Genomic DNA, 17,923 nt, shown 5'->3' on the forward strand with positions numbered 1-17,923 from the left:
CCAAAAACACCTCAAGGTAATTGGTGACTGTGCACTGGACAGACATATGATCCAATGTTACTACATCTCGTGGATCCGTGCCTTTCTGGTAACAGCCATGCTGTTGTTTTGAGTTGTGAGTGAACTGTATTGCTGAGCAACCTGGATCTGAGCAATAAAGAATATTTGAAAGAAAACTTTTCACGTTTTATTATTTCAAAGGTTTTGTACCTCTCTAATAAAGGTGCTTTCAACACTTACAATCTGACACACCAAAGGTCAGTCACACTGAAAAAAAGCCCGATGTAAGTAAAACCATTAAAAAAAAATCCCTTCATCCACCGAGTACACTGGAGCTTCTCCTCAGTGGTTCTGTTTCATCTTGCACCGTGCACAAGATCACCAAGTATTAAATTTGAAACCCATACATTAAAACAAAATATACAAATCAGAAGAAAGACATTTTACTGCTAAACCAACAAAAAGACTGCAAAGAAGGATTTTTTTCTAGCAGGATTAAAGCTTCCAGTCACCCAAATTAACTGCACATCGGTTTTCAGACAATACCAGAGAACACCTTAACACGTTAAACACGTCCCATATAACAAGCCATTTAATCCGGTCACGCTTCTTTTCCAGAGGTCAAATTCTGGCCTCTAAATCACCCCCCCCCCCCAAAAAAAGAAAGATTAACACTGAAACTGCAAGAAGCGATTGTCAAAACAATAAAAAAAAAAAAACATAACATACTCATATAAACCAAAAAGAAAAATCATAAAAGCCCCACAAAACCATCAAACATTTACACCATCTCTTTCTGGTGCTCATGGAGGTAGAAGTGTGAGTTCAAAACTCCACAACAGGCACTTTGAACACTTGCTTTCTGAACATGAGTGCAAGAGCAAAATTTCCTTAAAATGCCCCCCGCCCCTTCGTGTCACCACTGTACATTCCTACATCTATAAACATTTACTGCTGTGCCAACATGTGGCACGGAAATATCTGGTACGACATAATTCTCCTCAAATACTCCCACTGTGATTTGTCCAGGTGGCTCTGCAACAGTAAAGCACTTTACACGTGTGTGTGTGTGTGTGTGTTTCATTCGCTCTCGAGGGCAGAAGGCATCAGTATGTTAACAAACAAACTCAGTCCCAGGATGGATCACTGGACCTTCTTATCGAGTCCATTCTGTGACTGGATGCCAAGTTTGAGTCGCTTCTGACTGAAGCGGCGGATGAGGGCACCCGGCAGCAGAGCCATGCAGGCGATGGCCAGCAGCTGCAGGAGCCGCTCCCAGGAGAACAAGTCATCCAGCGATGACACCTCGGATAGCATGACGCCTGTCTGGACGCAGATGAAGTTGTATGGCAGGAGGCCTGAAGAAGCGGACAATAGAGCAAGAACAAATTGTGCTGAAACACGATGGGTAACTTAATTTGCAATGACAGATGCAGCGTTGTGTTGTTGTTGCTTAACCCTGTAAGGCCCAAGAACCCATAATCCTAACCCTATGCTATCACATGAAAACTGTGTTTTTCCCCCCCTTTAAAAAACAGTTACTTGTTTTTACTCTATTACAACTCATGTGGTTATACCGGAGTGTTGGCATATGCCACCATATAAATTCTTAGTGTGCATATCTATGTAGAAACCAGGCTTAAGTCTGTGCTGTGAAGAGGAGTTTAATTAGGTTTTATGCAAGCTGTAGGAGGCCTGGCACGAGCTGGTAAGTAACAACATCACAATCAATCCGATTTTTATTTCGAACATATAAGTAATAATTTTGTTAAAACCCTTAAAAACAAACAAATGCATTTATCAAAATTAGTAAGGAAAAAACAATGTTTTCATGTGTGTGATGGGCGCTGGATACTAAGAGCCCACATGTGGCCGACACTGTTGCCAACATTTATACCTGTTCTGTTCCTTTTCTATTAACGATATGATTAACTTTCAACCTGAAAGTCAAAGTCAAAGAGGTTGTTGCTCTCTGTGCAAGTTTAATGACCATGACCAGATCAAAGATGCCTGCAACTCGTTTAAAGACGAGGAAATCAGTCAGTTTAAGTCAGATATGGTTATGATTTTTTATAGGCACAGAATTATCTAAATCTAGAGGCGTATTAATAGATATAGCAGAGTTTTCCAGGAAGCGATAATTCAAAAAGTTAAAGCTAATAAGCTTGGTTTTAGCCTGTCAATAGTGACTGACTATTTTAAAAGCTGAAGCTGATCGTCATCCAGTATTTTGTTTTCAATGTGGAGTGCTAGACGTACCTCACTTAGTGTCACCAAGCAGAAAATCTGTGTGTGCTTACCAATGAAGACTGAGCAGAAAAAGAAGGTGATGGGGATGTTTACAATTGGGGCAGACATATTCAGAAACCAGTTGGGAGTCATGGGAAAGAACCTCAGGAAGAGCAGGAAGAAGAACAAACAGTCCTGGTTTTCCTCCACCTGGAAGACAAGGAGAACAGATCAGAGGGGCTGGAGATATTTACAGAGGCAGGCGGCAGGTGTGTGTCATTGTTCTCGTCCCCTGTTCACATCAACTAGTCACGCGCAAGTTAACTCATCAGCAAAACTATACCAAGAGTCATCTTTTCAAAGCGTTACAGTCAAGTAGTCCTTTTGGTGAATAATAATGCAAATCCAAATCTGGCATAACTCTCAGTATACTCGGATATTTGCCAAACACCCACCAGCTACGAAGAAGCTCATCTTGTCAGTACATATACGTCCGTTAAAGGCCCAGCAGGCCTACCTTATTTTGCCTGTGTGCGTGGGTTATCTCTCTCTCCTGTCCTTGGCACCGCCCTCTGCAGCTGACTCCACTCAGCATTCAGCACCAGGGAGTACTTTAGGTCAGGGAGAGCCACTGCTGTGTCAGCATGTGAGCTGTGCATAGGAGCGTGTTTGATCAGTTCTCTTCAACTTATTCTTTTTGTGACCCACACAGCAAAGCCATGTCTCAGGTTTTACTGCATTTGATCTCTTTCGGTTTAATTATTAAAACTTAAGAGAAAAAAAAAATTGACTTGATTGATTAAATAGAAGAAAATACATAACATTAAACATGTTAACAACACAAAAGCCATATTAAACGCAGACTACTTTAGGCCCGGAAGTAGGATTCGTCACGTCATCACTTAACAATCGGATAGATGTAGGCTGCCGGGGGATTCCCATGATGCATTGAGTTTTTCCTTTCCAGTCACCTTTCTCACTCACTATGTATTAATAGACCTCTCTGCATTGAATCATATCTGTTATTAACCTCTGTCTCTCTTCCACAGCATGTCTTTTATCCTGTCTTCCTTCTCTCACCCCAACCGGTCACAGCAGATGGCCGCCCCTCCCTGAGCCTGGTTCTGCCGGAGGTTTCTTCCTGTTAAAAGGGAGTTTTTCCTTCCCACTGTTGCCAAAGTGCTTGCTCATAGGGGGTCATATGATTGTTGGGTTTTTCTCTGTATCTATGAAGCGCCTTGAGGCGACTTTTGTTGTGATTTGGCGCTATATAAATAAAATTGAATTGAATTAATGTGCAGCTGTCAGAAAGAAACAAAAACAACAACAACAACAACACAAACTCGTGAATTCACAAGATTAATGACTTCCTGCCAGCGTTGTCCTGTTGTACTTGTACATACTTTTTTTTTTCTTTGAGCCAGCAGTATTGCCTTCAGTGGTTACATATTTCATATTCTTTACAGATCTCCATCACCTGCTCTATCACCAGGTGTCTCTGACTGGAGTAGGTGGGACTCAATCTATTTTATGAGCAAGAAGAGTGATGTAGCAAACACCCCCTTTCACATAAGCACACATACAGCCTGAAGTAGAAAGGCCTTCCTAACAAAGAAAGCTGACATTGTGGTAGCTGTTCTCTCTGAAATTTTAGGTTATGGCTGGCTCTGTGTCAAACTTTCTCCTGGGCTTCGTGTGGGAACACAACAATGTCGCTTCTACATATTTGACAGCAGAGTCTGAAATTACCCCTGTCAACCATTTCTTCCTTTTCAAGGACAAGAAGTCACTGATTTATCAGATTCTATTTGTAAAAATGAGTATACTGGATTTCTTAAAGTGATAATATGATATGGCCAATGTCTTCTTGTAGGAAGTATTATTGTTAATAATAGCTTGACAGGTAAAACCTTTGATTTTTGTAAATAAGATAAAGCGTAGCCCTCTTTACTGTTTATTTACAGCACACACAGCCAAATTAACAGTTGATCTCTGAGAAAACAACTTAATTTTAGTCCACCGGTATTTCAAAAACTTACTATCTTTGTTTCCTTCAGCGTGTTTTGTTTGTGTGACAGCCCAGTCATACCTTTCTCTGCAATGTGGAGACTTTATCTGGGAAGAGGTTCACAATGTAGTGTTTTCCAAAGAATTGGGAGAGGAGGAAGCACATTGTAGAGCCCACAGTTGTGAGCACACAGGCAAGCAGCAGTCCTTGATAGGGTCCAAATATAGCTCCCGCAAGAATGTTCTACACAATGACAAATGGAGACCAAAAGCCCGCGTTAATAGGCATCATCTGACACACAGCTCTGTGGCGTCTCTACATGCGAAAGGAGAGAAATACTTTGTGATCTAACACTGGTGTGAAGCCAGTATTTTGGCAGTTCTGCCCACTCAGATTGTCATTTGCATTATCTGAATATTCTTTTATCCTCCGCATTTATTTAAACAAGAGACACAAGCTGCATACCGCATGCTGCCCAAGTGCCTTTTGAATTTTCCTTCATCTTGCATGCAAATGTAATCTTTTCACACCTACAAGATGTGACACTTTTGGCATATTTTAGCCCATGTGTTCTCGTAATGTATTTAAACATACAAAATGCTTCATTAAAAGGATTTTACATGTGTTTTTAAGACAACCAGCACAAGAAATCTACCAGTTTTGTGCTCATCACAATGCTTGCCTTATCATCCTGGATCTATCTGTACACAGGACATTACCTTACCAGGAATGAGGATCCAGGAATAGCAAAGGACTGCTTGTAGAGATAAGCACTGCAGAAGAGGAGCAGGACATATCCAGTGTGCTCTGTCTTGTAGAACTGCAAGAGTTCAGCGAGTTCCCGGAGCTCCTCCAAGTCTGAAGGGAACTTTAACCTGTGAGAACATTCACATTTAAGTTAGTCATTTCTGTCAGGCCAGTTTCATGTTCACAGAAAGACCGGCAGCACAGAAAAAATATCATTGTGATCAAAAATGTTTTAACTTAAAGTTATTTTTAGATTTAAATACCCAAAAGAGTAACCCATGTGATTGCTGATGGGACTACAAACATGGTTCTATACCTATACCTAAATCTGCTAAAATCTGCTAAAACTGATACCAAAACAGTCTTTTTACATCACTTAAAAAACTAAGCTATTTTTTAAAGAAACTGCAATTTTTTCTAACTACCATCTGTTTTACTATTGACAAATCTCACTTCAATCCAAGATAAGTACAAAGAATGAAGTGAGTTTCTTTGAAAAGTTCATTCTTTGTGAGACAGAGTCAAACAGTTAGCATCACACTGTTGCTGCAGATTTTGTCAGCTGCACATTTATGGATGCAAATATCCCATCCCACCACATCCCAGAGGTGCTCTATTAGATTGAGATCTGGTGACTGTGGAGGCCATTTGAGTGCAATGACCTAATTTTCATGTTGAAGAAACCAGATTTAGTGTATCTGACACAGTGCATTATTCTTCTGGAAGAAGACAATGGAGACACTGCTGCTATAAAGGAAAGAACCTGGTCAACAATGACACTCAGGTAGGCTGTGGTGATAAACAATGGTCAGCTGGTACAAAAGTACCCAGAGGGTGCTGAAAAATCTGCTTTGAATTTCAGCATCAGTTTCCTTTTCCTATGTAATCTTCTGCCCTGTAGCCCATCTGATTCAGGGCTTGATGTGCTGTGAAAACAAGCCATGTTCACCCAGAGAACTGCCACTCACACCGTGTGATTGGCTGATTATACATTTGTGTTAACAAGCAGTCAAAAAGTGTACCTAATGAGCAAAAGTATTATTTTAGGCTAATGAATGATATGAGGATCCCACTACACCTCTTTCTATGAAGTATCTGAATGACACAAACACCGGAAGGAGGTTTCCTCACTCAAAAATGGGACCTCGCTTGAAAACTTGAATGCTCTGCATGTAATTTAGAGTCCTGGCTTGGTGCAACTTTTATATGGGAAAAATCGTGACTTGGTTTGGGATGACACAGCTTTGAGCGTGTTCTTTTTCATTCATTACCAAAACTACACTTCAGTGGGAAAAAAAGGTTGAGCCCAGATAAACGCAAAATAATGCAGGAAGAGCTGGACACTGTTAATCTACTGTATTAAAACCAAATTACATTTCTACAGTAAACAACAACACAGCACTTGTCAATTATGACCTGATGACAACCCTCACAAGTTAAAACAGAAGCAAAAACTGGACTTGCTGTTTTAACTTTAGCTTTTCCAAAAGAGGCTTCAGTTAGAGTTAGTTAGTTTTTAGAGTCACTGCTTTTTGAAGGGGGGTTAAAAGCCTGCACATACGCTGCCTGTGCCTTATGAGCTGCATGCTAACATTCGCTTACTAGTGACCCAGCAGGGTCCAATTTAAATAAAGCTAAATTATGCACAGCATATAACAAAGCCCCAAACTATGGGTTACCAGCCAGCGGCTAAATATACCAGTCACCTGCTGGGTTCTTCTTCGTCTAAGGAGTCGCCGGGCTGCTGCTGTTGCTCCTCGGACACATGTCCAGCCTCGGCGCTCTGGACAGAACGCTTTCTTGGTCCCGCGGGGAGGTACAAGGACAGGGAATATAGATACAAGCTGGCTGCGGCGACAACCGTAATTAGTCCTACGAGTGAACGCATGTTCCCCTGAGTTTGATAGCCAGAAAAAAGCTTCACGTCCCGGTTGCTGTCAGCGAGAATAGCAACGGCAAGAAGCGGCAACCAACCGCCGCAGTGACGTCACATCCCCATGTCAATAGAACAGTTAAAATATTCAAATTACTAACCCACTAGCACCCACAAGTATATCTTATAATTTAATAGTCAGATTAAAGTACATATCAATAATATAAAAGGCGGGGAAAAAATAATTATTTATATTCTCTGCTTCCGATAGGGGGCGATAAGCGCGAGTGTTTGCCGCAGAAGAAGAGCGTTTGTTTACACGGAGGGGGAGGAAGTGTGACAAAGGTGATGAAGGATTGCTAACTGGATTAAAGTCAAGTTTCAAAGTTCAGTCTGCACTGCAAAAAAGAGAGTGCGACAACTCCAAGTATTCCTTCGACACCATGGCTCAGTACACTCGCGTTTCGGGATCCGTGGGCTTGATTACTCTCCAAAGTCCTCCCGTTAATGCACTCAGGTGAGCCGATTTAATGAACTTGGTCTGCACAACTTCTTATACTGCATTTTTCTATTTTTTAGCGTGTCTCGTAATGCGAATTCACATGTGCCTGATTGATTTTATATACAGTAGAGCTGTAGCTGCAACAGCAATTTGCAGCTTACACAAGAACAAGTAGAAAAGTAGAAAGTAGAAATCACGAAAGAGAGCTTTGTGCACCAGAAGATAGTAACTCAGGGGTTTTACCAGAGGGTGGCGTCAGAGAGAGTGATCCTCTGATTGCTGTTGTAAATGGCTTGAACCATAATCTGTCAAACATGAGTGATATCAAGTCTTTCTGTGCCAAAGTTGAAGTGACTGTTATGTCCTTTATTTATCCAGTAAAAAGACTTATCATACTTAATGTTTTTTTAAATAAATCTGGCCAAGAGGGAAGTAGAAAATTAAAACAAATACCATATTAGTTGTATAAAGATATTTTAATTTGCCATAAAGAAGTGGATTGCTTATAATGTAGAGCGCAGAGTCGCTACTTGCAAAACAGGTCCTTTGTTTATTTTATATACACCCCTTCATAAACCCTGGTGTCTACAGCCTGTTTACAAATAGACACAAAGGTTTTGTAGTTGGTACTTTTTATAGACGGCTGTCTCATCATGCAGATTATTCCTAAACTGGCAGCTGCCATTCTTCTGCATATAGAGTCAGTAGGTTTTCATACCTTTAAGTACATTTTAGTGATCGGTTAATCTCATTCACGGCATTTACTTCAGGGTGATTTATTACCACCGCTGCTTTAGGAACAGCTTGAGGCTTAATACATTACAACAGAGAACTGTGATTAATTAACAGCTCACTAAAAACTCACCCAACCACAGTGTGATCTACTGGACCCTGGAACCTTTACTGGACCTCACAAGTTTACTTTAAGTCACTTAAGCTGTAGCAATAAATGAATCTATTTACTCCTTAGTTATGCTATCGTTGCCCTGTTTTATAGACATTTTCTCATCTTGTTTTTTTTTTTTTTTTTTAAATTCTATTCTGATGTGTACCTTAACGGGAAATCGACTGTATGATGCATTTTATTAGCTTCGTAAGATAAAATTATCAAAAAATAAAGTACATAGATGTTAATTATCAAAGTTTATACTGCTGTGCCTGTATTTGTTACATGCTTTTATTTTAAATTTGTGAAGAAGGGCTACAGCAGAACAGTTTACTGTTAAGTTTCAAATTTCACAAAGGGTGGAAAAAAAGGCCAAATAAAGTCGTGACTTTTTCCTCATGCAGTGCAGCGGTGAGGCAAGGCATTGTGGACTTGATGCAGAGAGCACTCAGTGAGCCAGAAGTGAAGTCTGTGGTCATCTGTGGCCAGAATGGGATATTCTGTGGGGGTATGCACATTTATTTTTTTATTTTTTTATTTTTTATTTTATAATGTAAGTGTCTCTGTCTGCCCATCTTCTTTCACTTATCCTATTGAAATTATTTTTTAAAGTATATTTTAAAAACATGCTCCATGACAGATTGGATCAAGTTGATCCCACTTTGTTCTTCTGGTGTTTTCCCTTCAATTTGAGTTCCCTTCAGAGTGGGCACCTCGAGTCCCTAAAAAGGGAACAAAGTAAAAAAAAAAAAAGGCCTGTATTTATATAGCGCTTTTCTAGTCCCTAAGGACCCCAAAGCGCTTTACATATCCAGTCATCCACACATTCACGCACACATTCACACACTGGTGATGGTAAGCTACATTGTAGCCACAGCCACCCTGGGGCGCACTGACAGAGGCGCCCCAGGGTGGCTGTGTCAGTGAAGTTCACAAGCAACCAAACATATTAGTGATACTCTAACAAAATAAACACATTTTCAGTAGGTTTTTTTTTTTTGCCCTTTTTATTAATTTAATGTTAATATTCCATCATTAAAAGGTGATTTGTTGCATACACATAATGCAGTAAACAATACAATACATGGCATTTGCAGGTGTAAACACAAAAGCAAAACCAGAAGTAAATAATTTCACATAGAAATAATCCTAAACTGTACATTTTTCAACTATTTGTGTCATTATGTCCACCATCATTTAACTTGGAGCTTATTTGCTTAACCGTTGTGTTTCATTCTATAAAATATGAAAAATAGAGAAACGTGTTTTTTTCTCAACTAGAACCCAAATATGTCTGTCAGACAAGGTTGAGAAAAGTAGAAAAGAGCTACACAAAATAATGAATTGCTGATCTGCATATCATGACCTTTCTTTCTCCAAGTTTCTGATCATTTTGTCGTTTTGAATTTATGCAACAGGAGCAGACATCAAGGAGTTTGGGGGACAGATGTCTGGGCCTCCCCTGATACCGATGATCCATGCCATCGAGGCTGCTTCCAAGCCCGTGGTGGCAGCTATAGAGGGGATCGCTTTAGGTGGAGGCCTTGAGTTGGCACTTGGCTGTCATTATCGGATCGCACACTCTAAAGTTAGTTCATGCTTCAGATCTCTGTCCCTGTCAGCCAGTGTCTCTTTAATGTCAGCGATGTAACGCATCGATGTCTGTCAGTATCTGGCATGTTGTGAAGCTTTTGCATAATAATGTTTTTTGTTTTTTTTTAAATAAATTTGCAAATGACTAGAAAAAGAGTGAGTTTGTCTGTCAGACTTGAAAAGGTTCTTATCTGTCCAGAATACATTTGATATTTATGTCACTCACAGAAGCCAGGCAGAATAACACATATCATATTCAAAGAATATTTCCAGAAACATTTTTCTCTAATGTCTAAACCTCCACAGTTCAGTACGTCCCGTTTATCAAATTTTGTGCCTTTATGTCTTTTCAGGCCAGAGTGGGACTTCCAGAGGTGACTCTGGGGCTGCTGCCTGGTGCAGGGGGAAGCCAACGTTTGCCGAGGCTCATCGGTGTCCCGGCTGCCTTGGACCTCATCACCACAGGTAGCAGAAAGAAGTTAACACTGTCTGACTTTGATTAATAAAGTTTCCTAAACTTGGCGACTCCCAGCAACTTTTGGTTTCTGAAGAAGAGCACGCCCTAAAACGTTTGATAATAAAGCACCCAGACATGTCACTGTATGCAGTCCTGCTAAAAACTAATGAGAAACTATTCAGTAGCTTGTAGAACCGCCTATAGAGGCAATAGTTTGACTTTATAGCCTCTCACATCATGTGTTTACAACATTGCTTCATTTCATTGAGGTTTGCTGGCATTTGAGTATACAGAGCTCTCTTAAGGTCTCAACACAGCATATTAGTCACTGGGCCTACAGCAAGTGTTGTAGATTTGCTGTTGTGGTTGGGCTCATCGTCCAGTTCAATGACCCAATTTTGGCCGAGCTTTAGCTCATGGACAGAGAGCCTCATATTTGACTCTAGAATACTTTGGTATACAGAGTCTGAATGATCAGCCCTTCACCACAGTGGTTAACTGTTGTTGTGAGGTGTTTGTGCTGATGCTGTGTTTTGTTTTCTGTGCATTATGACCAAACATCTCCACTTTGTCTTGTTTGTCCAAATCACATTGTTCCAGAAGTCTTATGTTTTGTTCAGATGCAATTCTGCAAATAGAGCTGTGCTGCCTCTGGAGAGAAGAGGCTTTCTCCTGGAAACCAAACAAGTCATATTTGTTCAGTGTGTCTCTGATTGTACAACCATGACTTTAATATTTAACGAACAAACTAAGGCCTAAGATGTTGCTCTTAAGTTGGTTTATTTTATTTTTTATTTTTTGCCGTTTCTCTGATTGTTGCACGCTGTGACCTTGAGGTGAATTTGTTTGGATGTTGGCAGTCTACCAAAGCTCCTGCTTTCATAGAAATGCTCACACTTGCTAATGATCATTTATTTAACTGTATTTGATTAGCAGCACCTGTCTGCTGCTTACCCCTGTAATTCCTATGGAAACAGCAAGGGTTTTTTTTTTTTCTTTTTTCACATGTGACTGAAAATAAAATCAAAATAAACCAGGAGACAGTTTACATTGATGACCAGCAGAGGTCAGCGTGAATTAACGTTTTACTATGTGATGCTGCAGGAGCGATTCACTGCCCTGTTCAGAATGTCTGAAATGTTCCTCACAAACTATAATTCTTCATCTTTTGATTTTTTTTAAAAGTCTATTTTACTCTATTATGCTATTTAGTTTTGTGAGACGTTGCCTTTATTTAACTAAAACAGGAGATGATGTGGTTTTAAGCTAAGCGTCTAAATGCCAAGGTCACCTGAAACGGTCATCATTAATTCATATTATGTTCATCGTATCATTCATATGGAGCCTTGACGACACTCATGTCTCCCACAGGTCGCCACGTGACTGCCGCAGAGGCACTGAAATTCGGATTAGTGGACCAGATTACTGATCACAACACTGTGAATGTAGCTGTGAAGTTTGCCCAGCGAGTCGCAGGTGAGATGTGGATGAAGGGAAAAAAAGAAGCAAATGGTACTCACTGGCTTATTATACTCTCTCTCTTCACTGGTTTAAAAATTGATTCTGTGGAAGCAGGGAAGAAATTCCACCTAGAGCAGTTATTTTAGGCGAGTCTGACATCAAGAAGCGCTGATATGTAGGTTGTGGAAGTAAAAGGAAGGAGAAAATGCAGCAGCCAGATCCTTCACCACAGAAGCCATAAATGTTTCATGGATCTGTCAGATGTGCTCTGATGTCTTCACTGCTTTTGCTGTATTATTCAGAAGGGCGAAAAGGGACAAACTTTCCTAGAATATTCATAACGGGCCCTCACCAGTCATTTTGGAGGATGAGGATTTCCCCCACACGTGCGTACCAGCCTCATTTACTCGCTGAATGGGCTGCGAAGTGTGCCACATCCCTGTAGTTTAGGATGATTTATCAGTCAGTGGAAAGAGCGGCCCATTCATATTTGCTAGATGGTGATAAATAGTGACAGAAAGCATTGGTAGACTCAGCCTGAATGAAAAAGTATGACAAAATTTTTCAGTCATCTAGTTTACTTTTTGGAAAATAGCCTCAATTTTTACCGGTCTTTGCGCTAAGCTAAGCAACCTCATATTAGGCATACAGACACAAGTACTATGAAACCTTTCATCCAACACTCAGCAAGAAAGCGGAGAGGCATATCAGAATGTCCTATTCCCTTTATTCATTTGAGCATTTATGAGTGCTATATTCCCTCTAGTACTGCAGAATAATGCACACACCACCCACTCTGCTGTGTGGTTCGGTGAGGGGAAGGTACATTTTGTTTAGTCCTGCCTCGGCATAGCCCTGCGAGAGCTTATGTTTCTTCTCCACGAAAGGAACGTGAGATGATGTTTTCATGACTACCCTGTAGGGTGCGTGCTAGATTTTTTTTTTTTTTGATTTATTTATTTTTATTCCAGAGATGTCATCTTCATCTCTGGTGAGATTTCTTGGCAGTGACGGCTCATTTCGAAGGCATTTATGTTGGCAGCAATCTCACTACATCTGCACAAAACGTCAACAGTTAAGTCTTTAGGTTTGATTTACAATCAAAAGATGATTACAGTCTTGTGCTTTTTTTTTTTTTTAAAAACATTTTTTTTACACAAATGTTTTTTGTTTTTTTCCCTCCGCAGTCTACTGCCAAGTTGACTTTGAGTGGGTGAGGAAGTGAGTGTTGTTGGTAAAGCCGAGGCTTAGAGTGAGTCAGACGGAGAAGCCAACGGCGTACAAGATGGGAGATTTGAGGAGATCGGGCCGAATCTGTGGAGGTTTTTAACAGATATTCCAGTCTTTTAGGTTGATTAGCAGGGGTGTTAAGTAGGGACGAGAAATGTGCAATTAACTTTACAAACCGAGCGTGACTGTTTGTGACATCGAGACGCGCAGCTGACGACACCCACGGAGTACAATCAGTCTGTGCACACAGTGTGTGGGTACATATTTATCCAAAGAGCAGTTGCACTTAAACTGATGCACGTGTGGCCTCGCAGATGTACACACACACTCACACACACACACACACTCACAACACACACCATATACACGCAAGCTCGCGAGTCGAGGCTGGTGACGAGATTAACTTTTTTACCCCAGCGGTTGCAACATCTGTCCCGCTACATCTGTGAGGACGGCCAGGATTCCCAACCGCTGCGCAACAAATCCACAGCTCGACCATTTACAGATTAAGCGCTTCAATAATACTCTCCTAAATTACACAGGAATCGCATTGCACTGACACACAATACTTCACAGACATTTATTGTAGACAGAATGTGCATTAAACTGGTTTAAAATGACCCTCATAAGTCATTCCACACTTACAGTATGTTGTTTTAGGCAAAATACCTCCTTACTAAGTGGATACTCATAATCAAATATGGCCACTGTCCCTTTAAGCTTTGCCATGGTGACCCAGTTTCTGGCCCAGACCCATGGCTGAGTGTAATTCAGTGGAGCTGTGAAGGATTCTGACTACTGTCCCATGTAATCACGTCAGAGGAGACAGGAACGGGAATTAAGATTTTTAACAAGGTTTTAGCCGAGTGGTCATCTTCTTCACAGTCATTGTTCCTCAGGCTTGAACACATCAGATGGGAAATCTTACGTTCGAAAGTTTTAGTATCTTTATATTAAATCTTTTCATGTAATTTGGCGCGTGGGGGGAGAAATGATGTTGCTCAAAGGATTGCGAATTCAGTTTATCCCCCCCTCTCTTCTTTGCTCTCACAGTTGGAAATTTACCTGCTATTTTGTCTGTTTTGCTTTTCATTCTGTTTCAGATCTGCGTTATTCAAGGTGAATGGTAACAGTAAACTGGCAAGGTCCCTCCCATTATCTGGGAATGGTCTTTCAAATCCCTCTGCACGTATAAGCTACCGGGCTATCTAGTGATTGAGTGGATGAGTGTGCCTGAAAAACCAATTACACCTGGACTGTGTGTGCTGAGAGCTGGTTGACAAATTTGAGAAGGTGGAAAAGAGTGGTACCTCTGGAAGATGGGAGGCACTTTTCGGTTTGAAAAGTTGAATTGTGCAGAGGCATCTGCACAGAAATCAGAAATGTAATTGCAGACTACAGGTTTAGCTGTCAGAAGTGTGACGAAGCTGAAAGCAGGCGATCATTCGGCTGGGGTCACATCGTCCTTTTTTTCTTTCTTTCTCTTTTTTTTTTTTTCCCCCCCTGCAGATCAGCCGCTGGATGCACGTCGTATAAGCACATATCCGTGTCTGTGCCCCTCTGATGTGGCTGTTCTGTTTGAGGAAGTGATGCAGAGGGTGCGCCGGACTGCCCGTGGAGCCATAGCACCGATTGCGTGTGTCCAGGCGGTGCGCGCAGCGGCCACCCTGCCCTACAATCAGGGAATGGAGCGGGAGAGAGAGCTGATGGCTACTCTCTTCACCTCTGGCCAGGCCCGCGCTCTGCAGTACTTTTTCTTTGCTCAGAGAGCCGTCGGCAGGTGGAGCATGCCCAGTGGAGCCCGCTGGGATACGAGCAAGCCCAGGCCTGTACATAAAGCAGCTGTGATTGGTAAGGGCTTTTGTGGCTTTTAATTTCTACTTGTCCCAAGCTTTTCATTTATCACAAGCACGTTGACTCATCTCACTATCCGAGTGGCATCTCTACATCCAGGTTGCCTATGGAAACTAAGCCCTTGTTTACACTTCAGCTGAGTTTTAATGGATGTCTCTTCCCTGCCGCGAGGCTTGGATGTATGACAATCTGGATATGTGAAGCTCAGCAGCTTGTGTATTAAAATTGCAGGCTTTGGAAAAACGCTATGCTGCCAATGTAAAACTATTTACAGTCTAGCATTGCACAAAATGTTCCGTGTATATATTTATATCCTGTAATTTAACAGAAATGTCTCTGGCATTTGCATGGCTGTTGGTTCCGATATTTTTCCCCCCCCCTATAGTCAGCGTGATTTTTGGTTTTGTTTTGTTTTTTTGTCGTTTCAGGTCTTGGCACCATGGGAAGAGGCATAACTGTTGCCCTTGCACAGGCAGGGTTCTCCGTGGTAGCTGTGGAGACTCAAGAGAAGCAGCTGATGGAGGCAAAGCAGGCAATATCAGGCATGTTGGAGCGAGGGGCTAAGAGACGTGGGGTCGCTCCTGCTCTAGACAAGATCAATTACGGCCGTAACATCCAGTCGGTAGCAGATGTCGACCTTGTCATCGAAGCTGTGTTTGAGGACATGGCTCTGAAAAAGAAGGTCTTTCAGCAGCTGTCCGCTGTTTGTAAACCTAGCACGTTCCTGTGCTCAAACACCTCTGGATTAGATATCGACCAGCTGGCCTGTCAAACCCGCAACCCAGAGCTTGTGGTTGGGATGCACTTTTTTGCTCCAGCCCACGTCATGAAGCTGCTGGAGGTGGTTTATGGGCCAAAATCCTCTCCTCTTGCTGTGGCAACTGCCATGCAACTGGGAAAGAAAATTGGGAAAGTCAGTGTGGCGGTTGGAAATTGTCGGGGTTTTGTGGGGAACCGCATGCTGAAGCCGTATTTGGAACAAGCCCTCTTCTTGTTGGAAGAGGGAGCCACACCTGAGTTTGTGGATCAAGTGCTGGAGGAGTTTGGGTTTGCCATGGGTGTGTTCAGAATGTCTGACCTCTCTGGGCTTGATGTGGGCTGGAAAGTGAGGATGGCTGATGGCTTGGCAATGCCCGACCCGACAACGGGACAGCCAACGAGGCTCCGACAAGGTCGTAGGTACAGCCCCCTGGGAGACCTGCTCTGCGAGCAGGGACGGTTTGGTCAGAAAACAGGCAGAGGGTGGTATCAGTATGATAAACCTGGCAGTCAGGTGGCTAAGCCTGACCCTTGGTTGCACAGCTTCCTTGATGAGTACCGAGCCCGGCACGCTTTGGTGGCACACCGCATAGACCACCAGGAGGTGCTGGAGCGCTGCCTCTATTCCATGATCAATGAGGGCTTCCGCATCCTGGAGGACGGAATAGCCGCAGGGCCTGAAGACATCGACGTCATTTACGTGTTTGGCTACAGCTGGCCTAGACACCACGGAGGCCCCATGTTTTACGCTGCCACAGTTGGCCTAAACAAAGTCCTTGAGAGGCTCGAGCACTACTACCAGGCTCACCCTGATGTGCCCAGCCTGCAGCCCTGCCACTTGCTCAGGAAGCTGGTGGCCAGCGGCAGCCCACCAATCCAAAAGTGGAGGGAAGTGATTAAGAAAGTCCGCAGCCAGCTGTAAACAACATTTCAACTTTAATGTGTTAATGCACTTCTGAGTTTACAAGCTGATTAAATGTTGACTTGCATAATCAAATAATAAGAAGCACCTGTAAAACTAAATGCATTTACCTTAAACCAAAAAAGGACCTCCTGTCTTTGCCAACCGCATTTGTTTTTTATCGTGACAGGAAAATTGCTCACCTCATAGATGAATATGTTCAACATGAAATACTAATAAAAACAGTGTCTATTATGTATTAGTAGCAGTAATAAAGATTGATACAATAGATTGATCCAAAAAATTAATCTTCAGGAGTAGAATGGCACGTGCTTTAAGGAAAATTAACCATAATTTGGAAAAATAAACTGAAAGAAAAGTGTGACGGGAGTAGATGAACAGCACAGTACTGGGGATATTTGCAGGAAGCAAGTCATCTTAGTGTACGTGAAATGTCAGCTGATAAGAATAACAGAAGGAAGAAATTATACATCTTCAGCAGAGATGGATGACTGCGGGGAGGAGGGACCTCCTGTGGCGTTCAGCAAAGCACTTAGTCATTCTGTCTCTGGTGGACCAGACCACTGTGGAGAGGCTGGGCAGTGTTGTCTGTAGATAGACAGACAGATACTTTATTGTCCCCATGGGGGAAGTATGACTTGGACACTGCAAAGCCAGACCCCTCAACAAATATGGGCACTCGGCACCAACAGATACAGATTTAAAAGCCCAAAGGATAAGAACATCACTCAGACTGGATTTGAACTGCAGCCTCGTTTTATTTTGATCTTACTGACAGTTTGTACAGTTTGACTGTATTATCATTTCTTATATTTTGTCTACTTTATTCACACACGGAGGTGGACACAATACTAGGAGTGGCCACAGTGAAAAACAGACCTGACCAGGCTTTGAAGCCAGCGAATGTATTGCAGCAGATGAAGCTCTACAGAGGAAATAAAACTAATAATTGTGAATAAAATGTCTTTACTTAAGTTTGTGCATTTTAAAATTGTTTACCAAAAACATATATGGCACATAATATGCTAACGTTTGAATGTAAATTAACTTTTTGCTTTTCCTGGTTGTCACTAATGATACTGCACAGTATAATCTGACTCTTCCAATAAAGACTTTATACAATCAGGTGTTGATCTGTTGTGATTTATACAAAAAAATGAATGATTGGTCCTCATCAAAATGATGCAATATCTAAAATCTAAAGTTTATTTAGTCAAATAATGAATCATTAAGGAAAGTGTGATCGGTATAAGCTGAATATATATATTTCAATTAAATTAAACATTTTACATTATATTTATATATGTAACATGTAATCAGATTACTTCAAGCAGGCATTTTGGGGCTTGAATATGTTTAAGTGTAGCGTTGTGCACCGCTTTTATTTGGCTTCTTCACGGGG

The 17,923-nt window shown here is 41.7% G+C and overlaps 2 protein-coding genes across 2 annotated transcripts; one reads left to right on the top strand and one right to left on the bottom strand.

The window, feature by feature from the left end:
• Nucleotides 1–174: 174 nt before the first annotated feature.
• On the bottom strand, nt 175–6,884 carry tmem41aa (transmembrane protein 41aa). Its single transcript, XM_026144582.1, has 5 exons — nt 6,691–6,884; nt 4,962–5,112; nt 4,319–4,480; nt 2,301–2,439; nt 175–1,358 (listed from the first exon to the last, which is right to left on the bottom strand). Exons 1-5 carry the CDS (start codon nt 6,870–6,872, stop codon nt 1,144–1,146), a joined length of 849 nt encoding a protein of 282 aa, XP_026000367.1. The 5' UTR covers nt 6,873–6,884; the 3' UTR covers nt 175–1,143.
• Nucleotides 6,885–7,283: 399 nt separating this feature from the next.
• Nucleotides 7,284–17,646, top strand: ehhadh (enoyl-CoA, hydratase/3-hydroxyacyl CoA dehydrogenase). Its single transcript, XM_026144581.1, has 7 exons — nt 7,284–7,374; nt 8,650–8,753; nt 9,664–9,833; nt 10,192–10,303; nt 11,667–11,771; nt 14,496–14,837; nt 15,269–17,646. Exons 1-7 carry the CDS (start codon nt 7,301–7,303, stop codon nt 16,519–16,521), a joined length of 2,160 nt encoding a protein of 719 aa, XP_026000366.1. The 5' UTR covers nt 7,284–7,300; the 3' UTR covers nt 16,522–17,646.
• Nucleotides 17,647–17,923: the final 277 nt, after the last annotated feature.

This window comes from Astatotilapia calliptera, chromosome 16 (assembly GCF_900246225.1).
Source record: "Astatotilapia calliptera chromosome 16, fAstCal1.2, whole genome shotgun sequence".
Lineage (NCBI taxonomy): Eukaryota > Metazoa > Chordata > Actinopteri > Cichliformes > Cichlidae > Astatotilapia > Astatotilapia calliptera.

What these genes read in the sequence shown, in the direction of transcription:
- tmem41aa (XM_026144582.1), bottom strand. Translation starts at nt 6,872, where the DNA reads ATGCGTTCACTCGTAGGACTAATTACGGTTGTCGCCGCAGCCAGCTTG. An exon ending in GACGAAGAAGAACCCAGCAG is followed by an intron (nt 5,113 to 6,690) that starts GTGACTGGTATA and finishes ATGTTCTCACAG; the next exon opens with GTTAAAGTTCCCTTCAGACT. An exon ending in TTCCTGGATCCTCATTCCTG is followed by an intron (nt 4,481 to 4,961) that starts GTAAGGTAATGT and finishes GTCATTGTGTAG; the next exon opens with AACATTCTTGCGGGAGCTAT.
- ehhadh (XM_026144581.1), top strand. Translation starts at nt 7,301, where the DNA reads ATGGCTCAGTACACTCGCGTTTCGGGATCCGTGGGCTTGATTACTCTC. An exon ending in GTTTGCCCAGCGAGTCGCAG is followed by an intron (nt 11,772 to 14,495) that starts GTGAGATGTGGA and finishes CCCCCCCTGCAG; the next exon opens with ATCAGCCGCTGGATGCACGT. An exon ending in ACATAAAGCAGCTGTGATTG is followed by an intron (nt 14,838 to 15,268) that starts GTAAGGGCTTTT and finishes TTGTCGTTTCAG; the next exon opens with GTCTTGGCACCATGGGAAGA.